This window comes from Scyliorhinus torazame, unplaced genomic scaffold, assembly GCF_047496885.1.
Source record: "Scyliorhinus torazame isolate Kashiwa2021f unplaced genomic scaffold, sScyTor2.1 scaffold_1239, whole genome shotgun sequence".
Classification (NCBI taxonomy): domain Eukaryota; kingdom Metazoa; phylum Chordata; class Chondrichthyes; order Carcharhiniformes; family Scyliorhinidae; genus Scyliorhinus; species Scyliorhinus torazame.
The window spans coordinates 34,973-59,359 of record NW_027308966.1 but is presented as its reverse complement, the minus strand read 5'-3'; the positions used below and the strand labels follow the sequence as shown (position 1 = coordinate 59,359).

General features: G+C 44.2%; 1 protein-coding gene across 3 annotated transcripts; it reads left to right on the top strand.

The window, feature by feature from the left end:
* The first annotated feature begins 143 nt into the window (after nucleotides 1-143).
* Nucleotides 144-23,152, top strand: LOC140407157 (alpha-N-acetylglucosaminidase-like). Of its 3 annotated transcripts, none has more exons than XM_072494839.1 (5): nucleotides 144-2,187; nucleotides 6,522-6,607; nucleotides 13,167-13,423; nucleotides 15,529-16,171; nucleotides 22,756-23,152. In XM_072494839.1, the coding sequence occupies exons 2-5, from the start codon at nucleotides 6,540-6,542 to the stop codon at nucleotides 22,904-22,906; spliced, it is 1,119 nt and encodes a 372-aa protein (XP_072350940.1). In that variant the 5' UTR covers nucleotides 144-2,187; nucleotides 6,522-6,539; the 3' UTR covers nucleotides 22,907-23,152. The 3 variants fall into 3 exon arrangements, with proteins under 3 accessions (XP_072350940.1, XP_072350939.1, XP_072350941.1); XM_072494840.1 differs by having other exon boundaries at nucleotides 149-2,187; nucleotides 15,529-15,949; XM_072494838.1 differs by lacking the exon at nucleotides 22,756-23,152 and having other exon boundaries at nucleotides 146-2,187; nucleotides 15,529-22,575.
* Nucleotides 23,153-24,387: the final 1,235 nt, after the last annotated feature.

Here is a 24,387-nt window from a genome sequence, read left to right as displayed (position 1 = left end):
ATCTCCCTCAGTACCTTTCACCTGCGGTGTGACCAACTCGCTAAACGTGCTATCCACGATGTCCTCAGCATCGCGGATGCTCCAAAGTGAGTCCATCCTCAGCTCCAGAGCCGTCAAGCGGTCTAACTGGAGCTGCAACTGGACACACTTCTTGCACGTGGAGGAGCCAGGGACAGTGGACGTGTCCCTGAGCCCCCACATCACACACAATGAGCATGACACGGGTCTGGGATCTCCTGCCATGTCTTAAACCTTCGGTTAACTTATACAACTACAATTCCAAAAAACAAAACCAAGAAAAAATAAATAAATATACCAATGAAAAGAAAGAGGAACAAGAAAAACTACTTACCAGTCATTTACCAAGGATAAAAAGCACCTCCTCCCAACCCAGCTTTGAATTCCCAAACTCACTCTTAGCTGTGTCTCACTCTGGCTGTGTCTTCTCTGGCTCACTGGGAGAACTCGCTGGGAGTGAGTTACAAGTTGCTGTGAACTGGTGGTTATCACAGATCGGTGAACACACCGACGCACCCTCCAGTCCCATGTGCTGCCTCCATTGCCCCCACACCTACAGGGCTGCCACTACCATTGGGCGTGTGGAGTGCCGAGCTGGTGAGAACGGCAGAGGTGCCATTAACAAAGCCTTCAGACCCGTGCCCTTGCAAGATGCCTCCTCTACCCGCTCCCACACCGACCCCTCCCCACGACCCACTGCCCAACCATCGATATATTAGCCGCCCAGTAATAATGAATAACGTTCGGAAGGGCCCAGGCCTCCCGCTCAAGCAGGACCTCCTTCACCCGTGGGGCTTACCCGGCCCATATAAAACCCAAGTTCACCGCATTCATCTTCCTAAAAAACTGCCATGGGGATGAAGATTGGGAGACACTGAAAAAAGGAACACCAATCTCGGGAGGATTGTCATTTTCACAGCCTGTACCCTCCCCGCCAGTGACAGCGGGAGCACGTCCCACCTTCGGAAGTCCCCTTTCATCTGCTCTATCAACCTGCCCAAATTGAATTTAGGAAGCTGACCCCAGTCCCGTGCCACTAGAATACCCAGGTACATAGAAGATAGAACAGTACAGCCCAGTACAGACCCTTCGGTCCACGATGTTGTGCTGACCATTTATCCTAATCTAAGATCAACCTAACATATACCCCTTCAATTTACTGCTGTCCATGTGCCTGTCCAAGAGTCGCTTAAATGTCCTTAATGACTCTAACTCCACCACCTCCGCTGGCAGTGCATTCCACACACCCACCACTCTCTGTGTAAGGAACCTCTGACATCTCCCCCATACCTTCCTCCAATTACCTTAAAATTATGTTCCCTCGTGACAGCCATTTCCGCCCTGGGGAAATGTTTGTGGCTATCCACTCTATCTATGAATCTCATCACCTTGTACACCTCTATCAAGTCACCTCTCTTCCTTCTTCGCTCTAATGAGAAAAGCCCTAGCTCCCTCAACCTTTCTTCATAAGACATGCCCTCCAGTCCAGGCAGCATCCTGGTAAATTTCCTCTGTACCCTCTCCAGAGCATCCACATCCTTCCTATAATGAGGCGACCAGAACTGGACACAATATTCCAAGTGTGATCTAACTAGGTACCTAAAACGCCCTCCCACCACCTTGAACAGCATCTCCCTCAGTCTCCTTTCCTGCCCCCTTGCTGCAGGTGGATTCTTGATGAAAACAACAGCAGGAAAGCATTGTTTCAAAGAAGATTTTTAAGAATGGAGTTTGGAAGCACTCGTGTTATAGTCATCTGGGGGGAATTGAAGGATACATTCACTGGAGATACATTGAGTGGCATCTGCCATTGGGCTTGAGTAGGGTGTGATCCTTGAAATCCTTCGAATCCATTGTGCAGATGGAGGACATTCAGCCCATCAAGATTGCACCAACTCTCCAAAAGAGTACTCTACCTTGGCCCACTCCCCTTCCCCATTCCCGTAACTCCGCACAGTGATCATGGCCAATCCACATAACCTGCACATCTTTGGACTGTGGGAGGAAACCAGAGCACACTGAGGAAACTCATGCAGACACTGGGAGAACATGCAAACTCCACACAGACAGTCACCCAAGACCGGTATTGAATGGTTCCTGGAGCTGTGAGGCAGCAGTGCTAACCATTGTGCCACCGTGCCACTACAAAACCTGCGGACATTTAGGAAGGTAAGTGGAGTGAAGAAATATTGCATTATAATCAAACCTTTCATGTTTAATGCACATTGGTACCAACGACATAGGTAGGAAAAGGGGTGTGGAGGTAATAAACAAGTTTAGGGAGTTAGGCTGGAAGTTGAAAGCCAGGACAGACAGAGTTGTCATCTCTGGTTTGTTGCCGGTGCCACGTGATAGCGAGGCTAGGAATAGGGAGAGAGTGCAGTTGAACACGTGGCTGCAGGAATGGTGTAGGAGGGAGGGCTTCAGGTATTTGGATAATTGGAGCGCATTCTGGGGAAGGTGGGACCTATACAAGCAGGACGGGTTGCATCTGAACCAGAGGGGCACCAATATCCTGGGAGGGAGGTTTGCTAGTACTCTTCGGGAGGGTTTAAACTAATTTGGCAGGGGAATGGGAACCGGATTTGTAGTCCAGCAACTAAGGTAGCCGATATTCAGGACGCCAAAGCATGTAATGAGGCAGTGGGGAAGGGAACACTGACAAAGGAGAGTATTTGCAGGCACGGAGATGGGTTGAAGTGTGTATACTTCAACGCAAGAAGCATCAGGAATAAGGTGGGTGAACTTAAGGCATGGATCGGTACTTGGGACTACGATGTGGTGGCCATCACGGAAACTTGGATAGAAGAGGGGCAGAAATGGTTGTTGGAGGTCCCTGGTTATAGATGTTTCAATAAGATTAGGGAGGGTGGTAAAAGAGGTGGGGGGGTGGCATTATTAATTAGAGATAGTATAACAGCTGCAGAAAGGCAGTTCGAGGAGTATCACCCTATTGAGGTAGTATGGGTTGAAGTCAGAAATAGGAAAGGAGCAGTCACCTTATTAGGAGTTTTCTATAGGCCCCCCAATAGTAGCAGAGATGTGGAGGAACAGATTGGGAAACAGATTTTGGAAAGGTGCAGAAGTCATAGGGTAGTAGTCATGGGCGACTTTAACTTCCCAAATATTGAGTGGAAACTCTTTAGATCAAATAGTTTGGATGGGGTGGTGTTTGTGCAGTGTGTCCAGGAAGCTTTTCTAACACAGTATGTAGATTGTCCGACCAGAGGAGGGGCAATATTGGATTTAGTACTGGGTAATGAGCCAGGGCAAGTGATAGATTTGTTAGTGGGGGAGCATTTTGGAGATAGTGACCACAATTCTGTGACTTTCACTTTAGTAATGGAGAGGGATAGGTACGTGCAACAGGGCAAGGTTTACAATTGGGGGAAGGGTAAATACGATGTTGTCAGACAAGAATTGAAGTGCATAAGTTGGGAACATAGGCTGGCAGGGAAGGACACAAGTGAAATGTGGAACTTGTTCAAGGAACAGGTGCTACGTGTCCTTGATATGTATGTCCCTGTCAGGCAGGGAAGAGATGGTCGAGTGAGGGAACCATGGTTGACAAGAGAGGTTGAATGTCTTGTTAAGAGAAAAAAGGTGACTTATGTAAGGCTGAAGAAACAAGGTTCAGACAGGGCATTGGAGGGATACAAGATAGCCAGGAGGGAACTGAAGAAAGGGATTAGGAGAGCTAAGAGAGGGCATGAACAATCTTTGGTGGGTAGGATCAAGGAAAACCCCAAGGCCTTTTACGCATATGTGAGAAATATGAGAATGACTAGAGCGAGGGTAGGTCCGATCAAGGATAGTAGCGGGAGATTGTGTATTGAGTCTGAAGAGATAGGAGAGGTCTTGAATGAGTACTTTTCTTCTGTATTTACAAATGAGAGGGGCGATATTGTTGGAGAGGACAGTGTGAAACAGATTGGTAAGCTCGAGGAAATACTTGTTAGGAAGGAAGATGTGTTGGGCATTTTGAAAAACTTGAGGATAGACAAGTCCCCTGGGCCTGACGGGATATATCCAAGGATTGTATGGGAAGCAAGAGATGAAATTGCAGAGCCGTTGGCAATTATCTTTTCGTCCTCACTGTCAACAGGGGTGGTACCAGGGGATTGGAGAGTGGCGAATGTCGTGCCCCTGTTCAAAAAAGGAACTAGGGATAACCCTGGGAATTACAGGCCAGTTAGTCTTACTTCGGTGGTAGGCAAAGTAATGGAAAGGGTACTGAAGGATAGGATTTCTGAGCATCTGGAAAGACACTGCTTGATTCGGGATAGTCAGCACGGATTTGTGAGGGGTAGGTCTTGCCTTACAAATCTTATTGAATTCTTTGAGGAGGTGACCAAGCATGTGGATGAAGGTAAAGCAGTGGATGTAGTGTACATGGATTTTAGTAAGGCATTTGATAAAGTTCCCCATGGTAGGCTTCTGCACAAAGTAAGGAGGCATGGGATAGTGGGAAATTTGGCCAGTTGGATAACGAACTGGCTAACCAATAGAAGTCAGAGAGTGGTGGATGGCAAATATTCAGCCTGGATCCCCGTTACCAGTGGTGTACCGCAGGGATCAGTTCTGGGTCCTCTGCTGTTTGTGATTTTCATTAATGACTTGGATGAGGGAGTTGAAGGGTGGGTCAGTAAATTTGCAGACGATACGAAGATTGGTGGAGTTGTGGATAGTAAGGAGGGCTGTTGTCGGCTGCAAAGAGACATAGATAGGATGCAGAGCTGGGCTGAGAAGTGGCAGATGGAGTTTAACCCTGAAAAGTGTGAGGTTGTCCATTTTGGAAGGACAAATATGAATGCGGAATACAGGGTTAACGGTAGAGTTCTTGGCATTGTGGAGGAGCAGAGAGACCTTGGGGTCTATGTTCATACATCTTTGAAAGTTGCCACTCAAGTGGATAGAGCTGTGAAGAAGGCCTATGGTGTGCTCGCGTTCATTAACAGAGGGATTGAATTTAAGAGCCGTGAGGTGATGATGCAGCTGTACAAAACTTTGGTAAGGCCACATTTGGAGTACTGTGTACAGTTCTGGTCGCCTCATTTTAGGAAGGATGTGGAAGCTCTGGAAAAGGTGCAAAGAAGATTTACCAGGATGTTGCCTGGAATGGAGAGAAGGTCTTATGAGGAAAGGTTGAGGGTGCTAGGCCTTTTCTCATTAGAGCGGAGAAGGATGAGGGGCGACTTGATAGAGGTTTATAAGATGATCAGGGGAATAGATAGAGTAGACAGTCAGAGACTTTTTCCCCAGGTGGAACACACCATTACAAGGGGACATAAATTTAAGGTGAAAGGTGGAAGATATAGGAGGGATATCAGAGGTAGGTTCTTTACCCAGAGAGTAGTGGGGGCATGGAATGCACTGCCTGTGGAAGTAGTTGAGTCGGAAACATTAGGGACCTTCAAGCAGCTGTTGGATAGGTACATGGATTACGGGAAAATGATATAGTGTAGATTTATTTGTTCTTAAGGGCAGCACGGTAGCATTGTGGATAGCACAATTGCTTCACAGATCCATGGTCCCAGGTTCGATTCCGGCTTGGGTCATTGTCTGTGCGGAGTCTGCACGTCCTCCCCGTGTCTGCGTGGGTTTCCTCCGGGTGCTCCGGTTTCCTCCCACAGTCCAAAGATGTGCGGGTTAGGTGAATTGGCCAATGATAAATTGCCCTTTATGTCCAAATTGCCCTTGGTGTTGGGTGGAGGTGTTGAGTTTGGGTAGGGTGCTCTTTCCAAGAGCTGGTGCAGACTCAAAGGGCCGAATGGCCTCCTTCTGCACTGTAAATTCAATGATAATCTATGATTAATCTAGGACAAAGGTTCGGCACAACATCGTGGGCCGAAGGGCCTGTTCTGTGCTATATTTTCTATGTTCTTTGTTCTATGTAATAAATGTTTTTTTGTTGTTGAAAGTTGAATGACAGTCCGGTGACTCTGTTCCTCCATGTTTTCTAAAACAAAAGTAAAACTTATGAACATTTGAGCCAGGGTTCCATTTTTGGATTGTCCCACCCAGTTATAACATCAACTGGCATCATAACATGGCCATGGTATCTTTTACACTCATACCCACAAAGATGCTCCCATGAACACAAGTATTAAAATGCCCTGTGTATTTTTCAATAACCCTCATGTAATTCTAATATTTTATAGTGAATATTTAGACAGTTTAACCGACTGAGTAAGCCTGAAGGCAACAAAAACAAAGTCTTACAATTTTTCCAATGAGAAATTACAAAAGAATTTACCCCAAGCGTTGGGATCATACAAGAGAAGTCGTCCATGCTGTGCCTGCAATAAACGCAAAATGCCTGCTTTGATTGGTGGATTAACTTTAAGGTTACATGTATCCTCCATGTAAATCACACTGGTTACAAAACAAATGGATTGTTAATGACCTAATGAAGTCTCTTTGTTAAGTTTGAACAAATAATTGCTGTTGGAGCAGAATTCTGTTCTCTTGTTAATTGAGTGTTTGTTTATTCCAACATGTAGCATCAGATTCTTCAGCGGATGAGATCTTTGGGTATGTTGCCAATCCTTCCTGCCTTTGCCGGATTTGTACCTGGTGCCATCAGAAGGTACTCACTACAATTCCTATTCTTAAAATAGATTATGCTTATTGCATTGAAATGATTTCCTATGATTTTGAATAAACATCTGTACCTGGAATATACGAAGAAAATCATTGTAAATATGCTTATTGCAATGCTAAATGTTTTGGAGTTCTTGTTTCCTCTATTCCAGGCCAGTTGGCAAAGAACATAACATAAAAACTAGGAGCAGGAGTAGGCCAGCTGGCCCCTCGAGCCTGCTCCGCCATTCAATGAGATCATGGCTGATCTTTTGTGGACTCAGCTCCACTTTCCGGCCCGAACACCATAACCCTTAATCCCTTTATTCTTCAAAAAATGATTTATCTTTATCTTAAAAACATTTCATGAAGGAGCCTCTACTGCTTCACTGGGCAGGGAATTCCATAGATTCACAACCCTTTGGGTGAAGAAGTTCCTCCTAAACTCAGTCCTAAATCTACCTTATTATGAAGCTATGCCCCCTAGTTCTGCTTTCACCCGCCAGTGGAAAAAACCGGCCCGCATCTATCCTACCTATTCCCTTCTTAATTTTATATGTTTCTATAAGATCCCCCACTCATCCTTCTAAATTCCAATGAGTACAGTTCCAGTCTACTCAACCTCTCCTCGTAATCCAACCCCTTCAGCTCTGGGATTAACCTAGTGAATCTCCTCTGCACACCCTCCAGTGCCAGTATGTCCTTTCTCAGGTAAGGAGACCAAAACTGAACACAACTCCAGGTGTGGCCTCACTAACACCTTACACAATTGCAGCATAACCTCCCTAGTCTTAAACTCCATCCACCAGCAATGAAGGACAAAATTCCATTCGCCTTCTTAATCACCTGTTGCACCTGTAAACCAACTTTTTGCGACTCATGCACTAGCACACCCAGGTCTCTGCTCAGCAGCATATTTTAATGTTTTATCATTTAAATAATAATCACTTTTGCTGTTATTCCTACCAAAATGGATAACCTCACATTTGTCAACATTGTATTCCATCTGCCAGACCCTAGCCCATTCACTTAGCCTATCTAAATCCCTCTGCAGACTTCCAGTATCCTCTGCACTTTTTGCTTTACCACTCATCTTAGTGTCGTCTGCAAACTTGGACACATTGCCCTTGGTCCCCAACTCTAAATCATCTATGTAAATTGTGAACAATTGTGGTCCCAACATTGATCCCTGAGGGACACCACTAGCTACTGATTGTCAACCAGAGAAACACCCATTAATCCCCACTCTTTGCTTTCTATTAATTAACCAATCCTCTATCCATGCTACTACTTTACCCTTAATGCCATGCATCTTTATCTTATGCAGCAACCTTTTGTGTGGCACCTTGTCAAAGGCTTTCTGGAAATCCCGATATACCACATCCATTGTCTCCCGCTCCGTTATCTACCGCACTGGCAATGTCCTCGGAAAATTCCACTAAATTAGTTAGGCACGACCTGCCCTTTATGAACCCATACTGCGTCTGCCCAATGGGACAATTTCCATCCAGATGCCTCGTTATTTCTTCCTTGATGATAGATTCCAGCATCTTCCCTACTCCCGAAGTTAAGCTCACTGGCCTATAATTACCCGCTTTCTGCCTACCTCCTTTTTTAAACAGTGGTGTCACGTTTGCTAATTTCCAATCCGCTGGGACCACCCCAGAGTCTAGTGAATTTTGGTGAATTATCACTAGTGCATTTGCAATTTCCCTAGCCATCTCTTTTAGCACTCTGGGATGCATTCCATCAGGGCCAGGAGACGTGTCTACCTTTAGCCCCATTAGCTTGCCCATCACTACCTCCTTAGTGATAACAATCCAGGATAGACTGGAGACTATCTTTATACACTTTTATATTTATTTAGTGTTGTACGTTGCAAGCATATTCTTCCAAACCCACATTTAATCTTGTCTATTTGCACAGGCTCAGTTGAATTCCCAGTAAATGCCCATTACCTGAAAGCATGCTATCACAATTAATATATAATTAGCAAACTCATATTTTTAAATTAAAAATAAAGTTAACATGTGCAACCAATATTTTAAAACCAATCAATTTCAAATTCTCCACATTCCGTGCAAAGCATTACATTATAAGATCTCCCTTTTCTAAGACTCCTAACAGCTTATATGTACCTTTCATTTTGTAACCAATCAGATAATTGATAACTTGGATCAAGCCAAGTTGGATCAAGCCAAGTCCATGTTGCTTATATACAGTTGTGAAACAAATCGACCTAGTTAGACACCAATGTGACTCGTTGATCCCATGTGTGGGGATGGTAATTGCAAACAGGTTTTATAGTGAGTATTCATAAGATTTAAATGTATTAAAACAGCCTTCCCGACAATGCATGTTGGGAAACAAGCGCCACCATTGAATTCTGGAGCGGACAATAAAACCCTGTTTTCCCATCAATGTAAAATGGATTTTCATGCTCTCTCAATATTTTCCATTGCTGCCTACCAAAGTCCCTTTCAGCATTGCTCTCAGGATCATTAAGGCACTCGACCTCCCACGTTAAGGTGACTGCAGAGGGAAGCGACTGCCCTTTTACCCATTGTTATATCTTCTCTTATTATCATTGGAGTAATTTCTTCCTTAATCATAAAAGCTAATCCTTCCCTCTACCAATTTCCCTATCTTTCCTGTAGACTTTATATTTAGTTTCTAGTCAGATCTCCGTGACGGCTACAATGTCAAGCCTCCAGCTGGAATTTATGCCTGTGATTCACTCAATTTGTTCCTCATACTTTGCTGATGTATTTGAGGTGCAGTGCTGTAAAGTTGGATCCATGCCCCTCTTTTCTTCTTCATTGCCGTGTTGTGCTATATTTAAGTGTAAATTGTTGTCTCTAGTGTTTGGTTTATAAATTTTACTCCCTTAGGATTAACTTTCACTAAGTAATTGGCAAAAGGTTTCAATACTTCCTCCTCAAGCTTGCCTAACCGCTAAGAGTATTCCCCCACCTTCACCCTGCCATGAGGAGGATGAAAAGTTACTTTGTACTGGAAGGCAGAGAAGACCCCCTTCCCTCCCCACAAGCGAAGGAGCGAAAAGGCACTGCATCACCCACTATGACTGTCACAGGCAATAGCTTGGAGGCGACTGGCATCAGATGTAACTTAGAGGCTAAGGTAGAATTCAGGTCTTTACTCGGCGACTCACTAGACATTAATGGGGGACACTGCTTTCCAAGGTTGCATAACTAGTTCTGATGTAGACAGTAAGATGAAGACCTCACAGGGCCAAACTTCAGAAGGAGGCTGAAACCAAAAGAGAAAATGCTGGACAATCTCAGCAGGTCTGGCAGCATCTGTAGGGGGAGAAAAACGCTCATGTTTTGAGTCCAGATGACCCTTTGTCAAAGCTAAAAGGCAGAGAAAGTGGTAGATATTTATACTGCTGGATGAGGGAATGAAAGATGAGTCACAGCGACAGAAAGCAAGGGGAAAGAGTGCTAATGGCAGTCCCAAGAGAGAATAAAAGGTGTGAAAGGCCAAATGGCAGAGAAACTAAAATCAGAGGGTAAGCTGTGACAGATGTCGATGTGGAGGAGGGAGACATGGGAGGGAAGAGAGGTAAAATGAGAAAGGGAGGGGGGAGAAAAAGGTAAGGAAAGGGGGGATAAGATAGTGGGAAAGAGTGGGAGGAAAAATATATCTAAAAAAAGACAAGAAAGAAATAAAAGGTAGGGGGGGTTGGCGCAGCCCAACCTCTGTGGGTACTACTGGGCCGCCAATGCGACAATGGTGCGCAAGTGGGTGATGGAGGGGAGGGGGCTGCATGGAAGAGGCTGGAGACGGCGCCCTGTGTGGGTACGAGTCTGGGGGCGCTGGCAACGGCGCCACTGCCGCTCCCTCCAAGGAGGTATACCACGAGCCCGGTGGTGGTGGCGGCCCTCAAAATTTGGGGGCAGTGGAGGCGGCATAGGGGAGAAGTTAGGGCCTCGGTGTGGACCCCATTACGGGGGAACCACCGGTTCGCCCCAGGAAGAACAGGTGGAGGGTTTTCGGGGTGGCACAGAGCAGGGATATGAAAGTTGGGGGACCTGATTGTGGATGGGAAGTTCGCGAGCTTGGGTGAGCTGGAGGAGAAGTATGGGCTCCCCCTGGGGAACACCTTCAGTTACTTACAGGTAAGGGCGTTTGCCAGACGGCAGGTGGTGGAATTCCCACGGCTACTGCCACACACAGTACAGGGGGGGCGGAGATCTCGGAAACTTACCAGGTGATGCAGGAGGAGGAGGAGGCCTCGGTGGTGGAGTTGAAAGGTAAGTGGGAGGAGGAGTTGGGTGAGGAGATTGAAGAGGGGACGTGGGCAGATGCCCTAGGGAGGGTGAACTATCCCTCTTCGTGCGCGAGGCTCAGCCTCATACAGTTTAAGGTGCTGCACAGGGCACACATGACCGGGACAAGGATGAGCAGGTTCTTTGGGGGTGAGGACAGGTGTGTTAGGTGCTCAGGGAGCCCAGCAAATCACACCCATATGTTCTGGGCATGCCCAGCGCTGGAGGAATTTTGGAAGGGCGTAGTGAGGACGGTGTCGAGGGTGGTAGGATCCAGGGTCAAACCGGGCTGGGGGCTCGCAATATTTGGGGTGGCAGAGGAGCCGGGAGTGCAGGAGGCAAAAGAGGCTGGAATTCTGGCCTTTGCGTCCCTGGTAGCCCGGCGAAGGATTCTCCTTCAGTGGAAAGATACGAGGCCCCCAAGCGTGGAATCCTGGATCAGCGATATGGCAGGGTTCATTAAATTGGAGAGGGTGAAATTCGCCTTGAGAGGGTCGGTACAAGGGTTCTTTAGGCGGTTGCAACCGTTCTTAGACTTCCTGGCAGAACGACAGACATTGGTCAATGGCAGCAGCAGCTCGGGGGGGGGGGGGGGGGTTTACTTTATTTTTGTTTATGTTATTTACACTGGAGGGTCTGAGGGGGTGTTTATTATTTAGGTACGGGGGGAGGGGTTTGGGGGGTTGCTTTTTTAGACTGTGTTTTGTACTTAACCCTGTTGGGTTCTTTTTTCTTTCTCATTTTAATACAAATTATTTTTTTTTAAAAGAAGAAAGAAATAAAAGGTAAAAGACAGTTACAATGAAAACAAAGGGGTCGAGGTGGGGGAGAGCTAATCATCTGAAGTTGTTGAATTCGATGTTGAGACCGGAAGGCTGTAGCGTGCCTATCCGGAAGATGAGATGCTGTTCCTTCAGTTTGCGTTGAGCTTCACTGGAACATTGCAGCAGGCCAAGGACAGACTATTTTGGTTTCAGATTTCAGCATCCGCAGTAATTTGCTTTTATTCAGGAGGAGGCTGATGGGTTTGACAGACCATATACCTGCCTGAAAGCTTACTGGTTCTGGTTAGGGCTATGGTGGAGTCCACTTTTGCCTTGTCCATGTCTTCACATGGAGCCTGAAACTAAGCATCCGCTCCTGGTCAATTCCAGCCAGTGAACTGCGAAGCCCAACATCATGCAGCATCTGAAGACTGGGATCACACCGTCCACTGAAATCACAGCAACTTTCCTTGGAACAAGGTGCTGCAGTGAAAGTGCTTAGCAGAGGCCATGGAGGTTCTGGGTTCCTTAGTAGAAAGGGGCTTTGTGTCAACTATCCGAAAATTTGTCCTCCAGCAGATCACTGAGTTGGCTAAATAGACACCTTGACATGATGGCGTGGGAATCATGCAGTTATTTATTTAGTGTGTACATAGTCTCAGAGGCATGCAATAGACTTCTCAGTGGTTTGCTTGAGCTCTTTAAGCCAACCTTCAAGTCTAGTCAACATAAATCATGCAATAGGAACCTGCTGGCTTCTCCAATGGTCACATTCCTCCCTGGTACATCACCATTACCCTTGAAATTGCCTGTTAACCGGGCATGCTCCTCAAGCCTGATGGTGCTGCTTGGGGCCGGGCCACCATGACCCAGTCTCTTGAGGATGTCCAGGAGGATATCTGAACTGCCTCTTCAAATTCTCAGCAATTGATAACAGAGGCAAATTAATATTGAAAGTTGAGCATGACTTTCTTTAGTGGTCACAATGTTCACCAATAGCTTTTTTAACAGTAGCCAACAGAACAGCAACAAAGAGATTGTTAATTGCAAAACAAGTCAGCAAAATAATGTGCAGTATCTTTAATAAACATGAGAAGCGAATTTAATTGTTCAGAAGCTTGATCATTTTGGGAGCAGCAGCACTTAACAGGTACTTAATTTTTTAAAATAATTTTATTGTCACAAGTAGACTTACATTAACACTGCAATGAAGATGCTGTGAAAATCCCCTAATCGCCACATTGTGGTGCCTGTTCCGGTACACTGAGGGAGAATTCAGAATATCCAATTCACCTAACAGCACGTCTTACGAGACATGTGGGAGGAAATTTACTTTCCTATCTATCTTTGCGTCATTGATTGATTGAAAATTGTGCAGGATCTACAAAAGGGGGCAATCTGCGATGCAAGCTTACTGCCCAGATGGGGAAGATAAACACTTAACAGCAAATGTCTTTAAGCTACAGTAAAAGCTTATTTTTTAATTAAAGCTCTTTGTTTAATTTTTCAGATTATTTCCTGAAGAAAACATCACCAGGCTGGGGAGCTGGGGACATTTGAACTGTTCTTATTCATGTTCCTTTTTGCTAGATTCTAAGTCCTCCCTCTTCCAGAAAATAGGCAAGATGTTTCTGTTGGAGCTAGTTAAAGAATTTGGCACTAACCATATATACAGTGCAGATACATTCAATGAAATGACCCCAAGCTCTTCAGACCCCAAATATTTATCCACTACCAGCAATGCAGTCTTCAAGTCAATGACACAAGGTAATGGTTCTCGAAATAATATCTTCAATCTTTTTCATACAAGTGGAAGCTACCATTCATCTAGCTTTCCCTTTGATAAATAGTCAAGATTTCTTTTCTGCATTTACATTTTAATTTTTTATCAACTAGTCCCTGAGCATTTGTATTTATTTCTTGTACAGGTTACTGCTTCATTTGATGTTTATATAGGACCGGAAATGACCACTGTACCGTCCCTTGTTGGACCCTCTACATATTAAGCTAAAAAGTTCTCCTGTATACATGTTAAGAATGCCATCTTAGCCCTCAACACTGTGACTATCCCAATTAATGTTAGGAAAGTTGAAATTGCCTAATATGAATACCCTATTATTTTTACACCCCTCTGCGAATTGCGCTCATATTTGCTCCTCAATTTCTCGCTGACTATCTGGGGGTCCATAATAAACACCTAGCAATGTGGATGTCCCTTTTTTGTTCCTAAGCTCTACCCACAAAACTTCGTTTGATGTCCCCGCCAAGATTTCATCTCTCCTTACTGCAATAACTGACTCCTTAACTAATAATGCAATGCCTCCTCCTCTTTTACCCACTCCTCTGTCTCACCTGAAGAGTCTATATCCGGGGATGTTGAGCTGCCAATCCTGCCCCTCCCTCAACCACATCTCCATGATGGCTACTATATCACAATTCCACTTGTCAATCTTACCCTTAACTCATCCATTTTACCTGTGATACTCCTGGCTTTAAGGTCTAGGCCATCCAGCCTTGTCTTACTCCCTTGAAACGTACTACTGCTGTATTCCCTCTGACTTGATTGCTTTTCTGTGTTAAGCTGTGTCCCTTTTCTGCTCACAGTCTGGGTCCCCTCCCGCTGCTGAATTTGTTTCAATTCCTCCCAACATCATTAGCAAACCCGCCAGCAAGGATCTAAGTCGCTCTCTGGTTCAGATGTAGACTGTCCTGTTTATATGGGTCCCACCTTCCCCAGAAATGGTCCAGGAATCTAAAACCTTCCCTCCTGCACCAACTTTTAAGCCACACATTCATCTGTGCTATTCTCCTATTTCTGTACTCGCTAACATTTAGCACTCGGAGTAATCCAGAGTTTACAACCCGAGAGGTCCTGGTTTTTAGTCTGCTACCTAACTCCCTAAATTCTTGATGAAAGACCTCATCCCACTTTCTATCTATGTCATTGGTACCAACGTTTACCATATCTTCTGCCTTATCACCCTCACCCTTCAGACTGCCCTGGGCCCATTCAGAGACACTCCTGTTCTTCTATTCTCTCCTCTCTTCATAGGAACAGGAGAACAGCAGGCATAGATGCACAGCCAAAATTTGAAGAGACACCAAGTGAGTCTGGAAGGCATAGAATGTCAAGACCAGTTAATTCACAAGGGAATTTGGCAAAATTGGATAGTATTTATTTTAATGCAAGGAGTCTGACAAACAAGGCAGATGAGTTGAGGACAAATTAAAACATGGGGGTATGATGACATTGCTGTCAATATTCCAGGATATAGAATCTTCAGGCAAGATAGGGAAGAAGGTAAAAGAGGGAATCAATTATAGCAGCATGGAGGGACGCATTTTAGGAGGCTCTTCAATTGAAGCCATATGGGTAGAACCTAAAAACCAAAAAGGAGCAATTGCATTGCTGGGAGTGTTCTGTAGGCTCCCGAACATTGTTGTAAGCAGCACGGTAGCACAAGTGATTAGCACTGTGGCTTCATAACGCCAGGGCCCCAGGTTCGATTCCCGGCTGGGTCACTGTCTGTGCGGAGTCTGCACATCCTCCCAGTGTCTGCGTGGGTTTCCTCCGGGTGCTCCGGTTTCCTCCCACAGTCCAAAGATGTGCAGGTTAGGTGGATTGGCCATGACAAATTGCCCTTAAGTGACCAAAAAAGTTAGGAAGGGTTACGGGGATAGGGTGGAAGTGAGGGCTTAAGTGAGTCGTGCAGACCTGATGGGCCGAATGGCCTCCTTCAGCACCGTATGTTCTATGTAAGATAATGGCAAAAGAACCAGAGGAGACCTGAGAAATATATATATATCTCACATGTAAGAGCAATGGTCCTTTGCAGTAACCATTCTTAAACTTCATTGTTTGTTTCTCACAGTGGACCCTTTGGCAGTTTGGCTTATGCAAGGATGGCTATTTGTCAGTAGACCTTCGTTTTGGCAGCCAACCCAAATCAAAGCTTTGCTTCATGGAGTGCCGCTGGGAAGGATGATTATTCTGGATTTATTTGCTGACAGTCGACCAGCATATTCCTTCACTGAGTCTTTCTATGGACAACCTTTTATATGGTGCATGTTGCATAATTTTGGTGGTAACACAGGGATGTATGGAACGATAGAAACTATAAATAAAGGGCCTTTTGAAGCAAGGTTTTTTCCAAATTCTACCATGGTGGGTACAGGAATAGCACCAGAAGGAATTGAACAGAATGATGTTGTGTATGAGCTAATGAATGAAATTGGCTGGTGCAAGGAGCCTTTAAACCTCACAGAATGGGTTATGTCATACGCACAGAGAAGGTATGGAAAGACAAATGATGATGCTGTCGCTGCGTGGCTGCTATTATTCCAAAGTGTCTACAATAATACTGTCTATCGAAAGGACCACAACCGAAGTCCCTTAGTTCACAAGCCATCTTTAAAATTGGATACTTCTTTATGGTATAATAAAAGTGATGTCTATGAAGCATGGAGACGGATGCAAGCAGCTATTTCTGATCTGTTCACTAGTGAGACTTTCAGGTACGATCTTGTCGATGTGACAAGACAATCTGTTCAGCTCCTAGTATCAGAATTTTATAAAGACCTCAAAAATGCATTCTTGAAATATTCCATTGTGGGGCTGCAGACTTCAGGAAATGTCTTAGTGCATGACTTGCTACCTGAACTTGACAAACTCTTGTCCAGTGACAAGCACTTTTTATTGGGCCACTGGTTACAAACAGCTCGGTCCTTGGCAACGAGTGAAAAAGAAGCAGACCTCTATGAATTCAACGCCCGTAGTCAAATTACTCTTTGGGGGCCAGATGGGAATCTTTTAGACTATGCCAACAAGCAATGGGGTGGTTTGGTTAATGACTATTATGCACTACGTTGGGATCTCTTTGTGTCAACACTTATTAAGTGTCTTCAGAAGAGAATTCCCTTCAATCAAGCCCACTTCAACCAAATTGTCTTTCAATTGGAACAAAGTTTTATTGTAAACAAAGTAAAATATCCAGACAAGCCAATGGGAAATACCTTTGCGATTGCAAAAAAATTGTTCCTGAAATATTATCCCCAGGCAATGAAAAATGGTGAATTTGATATTGATATGCACTGATATTTAGTTTGGTTTAGCTTTAAAGAGCAGTTTATACAGGTTATGTACTGGTTATTCTTATGAAGTTAAGGATATACTTCTTTAAGGTTTAAAAACGTTATCAGCTATATGCTAGTATTTTCAACTATAAGAAATGAGACTTTTTTCCCTCGTGAAAGTTTTTAATGATCTGGATTTAACTGTCCATGTTTTAGCCATTTTAAACTTTGGGACATTTGAGCATTAATAGTCTTTGTTAAAAAATATGTTCCCTAGGCCAGCTTTTATCAGATGTGTGGCAGAAAGCCCAATTACACTGCACACTTTGGTTCTGTCTTCACAAAAGAAAATCAGATACCAGAAATGTTGGAGAATGATAGGTTTAGTGAGAGGGAAGAACTGAGGGAGATCTTTATTAGTAGAAAAATGGTGCTGGGAAAATTGATGGGTTTGAAGGCGGATAAATCCCCAGCGCCTGATAATCTGCATTCCAGAGTGCTGGAAATAGTGGATGCATTGGTGGTGATCTTCCAGGATTCTATAGACTCTGGAAAAGTTGCTGCAGTTTGGAGGGTAGCTAAGAGAATTATAGATCAGTAAACCTAACATTGGTAGTGGGGAAAATTCTTGAATCCATTATCAAGGATTTTATGGCGGAATATTTAGAAAGCAGTGACAGGATCAGTCAGAGTCAGCATGGATTTATGAAGGGGAAATCATGCTTGACAAATCTGTTGGAATTCTTGGAAGATGTAATTAGTATAGTTGACAAGGGGGAGCCAGTAGATGTGGCATATTTGGACTTTCAGAAGGCATTTTACAAAGTCCCGCATAAGAGATTATTGTGCAGGATTAAAGCGCATGTGATTGGGGGAAGTGTACTGAGGTGGATAGAGCACTGGTTGGCAGAGAGGAAACAAATAGTAGGATTGGATGATCAGCCATGATCATGATAAATGGCGGAGCAGGCTCGAAGGGCCAAAAGGCCTTCTTCTGCTCCTATCATCTATGTGTGCCTGCTGACCAGGCTGAATTATCTCGAAGGACATTTCAGGCATATGTTGCCTAAATTGTCAGATCTTCATTATCTCTATAACATTTGATTTTGTATTTGTCTTTTTACTCTATTTTATCTAAATAATTATCCAACAAAGACAATAGGCAAGTGCTTGTGACTGTTGTTTTCCTGCAACATTGGATAAAATCAAACCCTGATGGAGACACCATATGGAAACTATAGGATACAATTCATTGTAGTTGGTGTCATAGTATTTAGTCTGTTTGTCATAATAAATCCCACTTAATAACTTGGCAGAACTTGATATAGACTTTAGTAATGTCTGAGTAAATAGTGCATGCACAGGATAAAGGGCACACAAAGAGGCCCAATGATTCATGTGCTGCTCATGTTTCATTTGAGCCTTCACCCACCTACCTCATCCAAATCTAACATCGTAACCCTTATTACGAACCCAGACCAGACCCTAACAGTGGCTGGGATACTGGACAGAAACCCCAATACTTTAATTTTAATTTTGTAAAACTGTGAGGAAAGGATACTTCGCTCCAGGAGTGATTCAAAGAAATAGGGATATGGTATTTTAAAAGAAAACTTTGTTACTAACACAGTATTAAAATCTTTAACATTTCACCTGAAAATAGCCTACAATTACTCCTTAAACAATACTACTCAATGCAGTGAGTACAATACCCTTACTTGCTATCTTTATTCCCACTTAAACTACAGGAAAATATACCATCTCAGCTCTCAATCCGCCTTAAATACCGATAGCACAGAAGAATACTTGTTTTACAGAGATATTCTTTGAGGAAGAGATCCCTTTATACTACTTCACAGAATACAAGTGACACCGGTCTGAACTCCTGCAGAAACTCTGGCTGAATGTCTTCAAAAGCTGTTTTCAACTGGCTTGTTTCAGCTCCCCCTTGTTCTCAGTGCTTTAAATAGTTCATCTTTTTAACTAACTTGCAATGAGAATAAACTGCCTTACTTGGTCTCAGCTTCAGTCAGATCAGAACTCAACTGAAAAATGCTTCTCAAAAAGCCTGATACCTTAGCTGCACCCAGCAATGACCTCACCAAGCTGAAAACTAATTAACTCCCCAGGAAATCCTCTTAATCAAAACAAAATTGCATCAGCTGGAGCTTTTACGATCGCTAATTGCACCTCAGACTACTAAAAGCTTTGTTGACTTTCAAACCAAGATTCTTGTAAAAGCAAGACTGCAGCAGTCAAACGCACTCTAACACAGGCTTTTAACCCTTCACCAAATACTTATATATCTGAAATGTCTACATTCATCACACCCACCCCGAAACAATATAAAAAGATGGCTTCATTTTTCCAAAGCTTTTTAACTCTAACATTTCTTGTTATTAAATACAACTAATATTCTATAAGATACATGTATTACATTTTAAGCATGCAAACGTAAACACGAGTACAGTCCATTTCCGTCTTCCTTTTCCACCTTTGAAAATTCCAGTCCTCTCACATTTCAAAGTCGTGATAAAGCATTGGCAATCACATTTTCTCTCTCTGCTCCTGCTACATGTATCATTTTTAAGTTACATCGTTGTAACAACAAGCTCCACCTGAACAGTCTTACATTTCGATCCTGAAAGCTTTCAAATAACTTTAATGGATTATGGTCTGTATATACAATTGTCTCCGATCAATTGTTAACATAAATGTCAAAATGTTATAGCGCCAATACCTAGCTCAATGTCTTCTCGATGGTCGAATATTCCTTTTTAATAATAAAAATAAGCAGGCATTTGAATCTTTCATCGTCTTGCTGTAACAGTACAGCACCAACACCCACATCACTCGCATCAATTGTCACCTTAAATTGCTTGACATAATTAGGTGTCATCAACACTGGTGCAGTGGCTAAGTTTTCAGACTATCATGTCCCTTGACATTCCTACGTCCACTGAAATGTCCTGTGCTTTTTCAGAAGTTCAGTTAGTGGAGCGACCACGCTGCTGAAATTTGACACGTATTTCCGGTAGGAACCCCACATACCCAGAATCCCAGAACCTCTGTCCTCGTTGATGGTATTGGGAACTCCCCAATAGCTTTTATTTACACATACTGTGGGGCCATCTAACCATGTCTAATTGCATGGCCAAAGAATGTGACTTGAGCTTTTGCAAATTCACTTTTAGCCAAATTTACCACCAGCCCTGCCTCCTGCAGTCAATCGAACAATTCCTTCAAATTTTCCAAATGCTCCTTCCATGTTTGACTGAACACCACCAAATCGTCAATGTACACGGCACAATTGTTTAGTCCAGAAATGACCTTGTTGGTTAATCTTTAGAATGGTGCTAGCACGGTCTTCATTCCAAAGTGATAACCTCGCATTTATCCAAATTATGCTTCATTTGCCATTCATTGTCCCACTCGCTCAACTTGTCCAAATCAAACGGAAGGATCTCTGCATCCTCACAGCTCACCCTCCCACCCAACTTAGTGTCATCTGCAAATTTGGAGATATTCCATTTTGTTTCCTCATATCATAATCTATATTGTGAATAGCTGGGCTCCTAGCACCGATCCCCTAGGTACCCCAATAGTCACTGCCTGCCAATTTAACAAATACCCATTAATTGGCGGCACGGTAGCACAATGGTTAGCACTATTGCTTCACAGCACCAGGGTCCCAGATTCAATTTCCGACTTGGATCACTGTCCGTGCGGAGTCTGCATGTTCGCCCCGTGTCTGCGTGGGTTTCCTCCGGGTGCTCTGGTTTCCCCCCACCAGGCCCGAAAGACGTGCTGTTAGGTAATTTGGACATTCTGAATTCTGCCCCTGTGTACACGAACAGGTGCCGGAGTGTGGCGACTAGGGGCTTTTCACAGTAACTTCATGGCATTGTTAATGTAAGCCTACTTGTGACAATAAAGATTATTATTAATTCCTACCCTTTGTTTCCTGTCTACCAACCAGTTTTCTATCTGTCTCAATGCACTACCCACCCCCCCCCACCCCAATCCCATGCGCTTTAATTTTAAACGCTATTCTCTGATGTAGGACTTTGTAGAAAGCCTTCTGAAAGTCCAAATATACCACATCTACTGTGTCCCCCTCATCAACCCTACAAGTTACATCCTCGAAGAATTCCAGTAGATTTATCAACATGATTTCCCCTTCATAAATCCATGCTGACTCTGTCCGATCCTGCCACTGTTTTCTAAGTGCCCTGGTATAAAACTTTGATAATGGATTCTAGAATTTTCCTCACTACCAACGTCAGGCTTACTGGTCTATAATTCCTTCTTTTCTCTCCACCTCCCTTTATAAATAGTGGAGTTACATTAGCCACCCTCCAATCTGCAGGAACTGTTCCAGTCTATAGAATCCTGGAAGATGACCAACAATGCATCCAGTTTTTCTAGAGACACTTCCTTAAGTACTCTGGGATGTAGATTATCAGGCCCTGGGAATTTATCAGCCTTCGATCCCATCAATTTCCCCAATGCCATTTCTCTACTAATATTAATCTCCTTCACTTCCTCCCTCGCGCTAATCCCAGCATCTCCCAATATTTCTGTTGTCTGATTTGTCCTCTCATTTGTGAAGACAGAACCAAGATATGTGTTTAGTTGCTCAGCCATTTCTTTGTCCCATTATACATTCCCCTGTTTCTGTCTGTAAGAGACCTACATTTGTCTTCACCAATCTTTTTCTCTTCATGTACCTATAAAAACTTTTACAGTCAGTTTTTATGTTCCCTGCAAGCTTACTTTCAAACTCTATTTTCCCCTTCTTAATCAATCCCTTGGTCCTTCTTTGCTGAATTCTAAACTGCTCCCAATCCTCAGAACTATTATTTTTCTTGGATAATTTTGTATGCTTCTTCCTTGGGTCGAATACTATCTCTAATTTTTCTTGTGAGCCATGGATTGGCCACCTTTCCAGTTTTACTTTTGTGTCAGACAGAAATAAACAATTGTTGCAGTTCCCCCTTGCGCTCCTGAATATTTACCATTGCCTATCAACTGTCATCCCTATATATATTCATAATATGTAGGAGCAGAATTAGGCCATTCGGCCCATCAAGTCTGCTCCACCATTCTATCATGGCTGAAATGTTCCTCATCTGGTACCAACGACGCTACAGACCAAGAGCTGGATTGTGAAATCAGCCAGAGCATTTCCCCCCTAGAACACATGACCCAGGAGCGGGAGTCGGCAATTCAGCCTCCCGAGCCTAACCCCCTCAGTGTGATCATGGATGATCCCATCCTGGCCTCAACTCCACTGACCTGCCCGTTCTCTATAACCCTTCAACCCATTACCAATTAAAAATCTGTCTAACCCCTCAAATTTACTCATTGTCCCTGAATCCACCACACACTGGGGTAGTAAATTCCACAGATTCACAACCCTTTGGCAGAAGTAGTTTCTCCTCAAATCTGTTTTAAATTTGCGACCTCTTATTCTAAGATGATGACTGAGCGGCCTATTTCTGCTCCTTTGTCTTGAGATTCTGGGCAGGAGTGCTCGCGGTCTCAGTCAGGATAGTGGAGGTGGACCCGGACCCTTTGGTGGAGATATTTGGGGTTTCAAAGAAGCCGGAGCTCATGGAGAGGAGGAAGGCCGATGTTGTGGCCTTCGCCTCTCTGATTGCACGGCGGCAAACTTTACTGGAGTGGCGGTCGGCATCGCCACCGGGGGTAGCGGCTTGGTTGGGTGACCTGTACGACATCCTGCAGTTAGAGAAGATAAATGTATGAGTTAAGGCGCTCTGCAGGGGGGTTTGAGAAAATGTGGGGATGTTTGTGACCCTGTTTGAGGAGCTGTTTGTCGCTGGGGGTGGGAGGGGAGGGGGTGAAAAAGGGGGAAAATCTACAGACTACAGTTGATTGCTGGAGTGTTTATTTACTGTAACTTGTTTTGATACATGTTTTTATAAAATACATTTTTTTAAAAATAATGGCATTTAAACTTATTTTATTCTATTTATTTTTATTATTTTAATAATGTTTTTAAGAAAACTGGTATATGGTCAGAAGAGCATTGCCCTGGGAGTCCCCAACATCGAGGTACAGAGGCAGCCGTGTGCACTATCCACAACACACACTGCAGGAACTCACCAAGGCTCCTCAGACAGCATCTTCAAAACTTGCGACTGCAATATCTAGAACTACAAGAGCAAAAGATACATGGAGACGTCACCAACTGGAAGATTCCCTCCAAGCCACTCACCATCCTGACTTGGAAATATATATATACATTTTTAAAATGTTTTTATTAGGTTTTTTGGTATACATAACAAATATAGAGACAATTAGAACCATGAGAATTTTGCAAGGGAGCACCTTGGCTGTACCCTCAAAGTTATTTACATCAAGCTCCGTTTTAACTATTTACATGGATTTTTCACAGTCTCTTTCCGTTCTTTTGTCTTTTCCTTGCAGCGTTTGCTGTGGTCGCCTGTGTATCCCTCGCCTGTTTTCCCCTCTCTTTTCTCCCCCGATTCCCATTGTTGCTTTTGCCCTCGCCACCACCCCCCTGGTTCTCTTGTTGGGTTTGGTTGAACTTCCCCGGACCCCCACACACACACACACTTTCTTCCCTTCTGTGTCATGTCAACTCTCCCTTTGTTCTTGGCTACTTAGCTGTTGGCCACAAACAGGTCCCGGAACAGTCGGGTGAATGGCTCCCACGTTCTGAGGAAGCCTTCCGACCCACGGATGGCGAATTTGATTTTCTCCATTTGAAGAAATTCCGACAGGTCGGACAGCTAGTCTGCAGATTTAGGCACACTGCTGACCACCAGCCGAGCAGGATTCTTCTGCGGGCGATCAGGAAGGCAAGGGCATCGGCCCTCCTCCCAATGAAGAGGTCTGGCTGTTCTGATACCCCAAACACTGCCACTTTTGGACATAGCTCCATCCTCATCCCCACCACTTTGGCCATTGCCTCGAAGAAGGCTGTCCAGGACCCAGCCAGTCTGTGGCAAGACCAGAACATGTGGACGTGGTTGGCCGGGCGTCCTTGGCACCATTTTCACCTGTCCTCCCCCTCTGGGAAGAGCCTGCTCATTCAGGTTCTGGTCAAGTGGGCTCTGTGTACCACTTTTAGCCTGCGTCAGGCTAAGCCTTATGCATGTGGAGGTGGAGTTGACCCTGTGCAGTGTTTTGCCTCAAAATCCCCATCCTATTTAGAACCCCAGGTCCTCCTTCCACTTCCCCCTTATCTCGTCAAGAGCAGAGAGATCTTGGGGTCTATGTTCATACATCTTTGAAAGTTGCCACTCAAGTGGATAGAGCTGTGAAGAAGGCCTATGGTGTGCTCGCGTTCATTAACAGAGGGATTGAATTTAAGAGCCGTGAGGTGATGATGCAGCTGTACAAAACTTTGGTAAGGCCACATTTGGAGTACTGTGTACAGTTCTGGTCGCCTCATTTTAGGAAGGATGTGGAAGCTTTGGAAAAGGTGCAAAGAAGATTTACCAGGATGTTGCCTGAAATGGAGAGTAGGTCTTACGAGGAAAGGTTAAGGGTGCTAGGCCCTTTCTCATTAGAACGGAGAAGGATGAGGGGCGACTTGATAGAGGTTTATAAGATGATCAGGGAATAGATAGAGTAGACAGTCAGAGACTTTTTCCCCGGGTGGAACA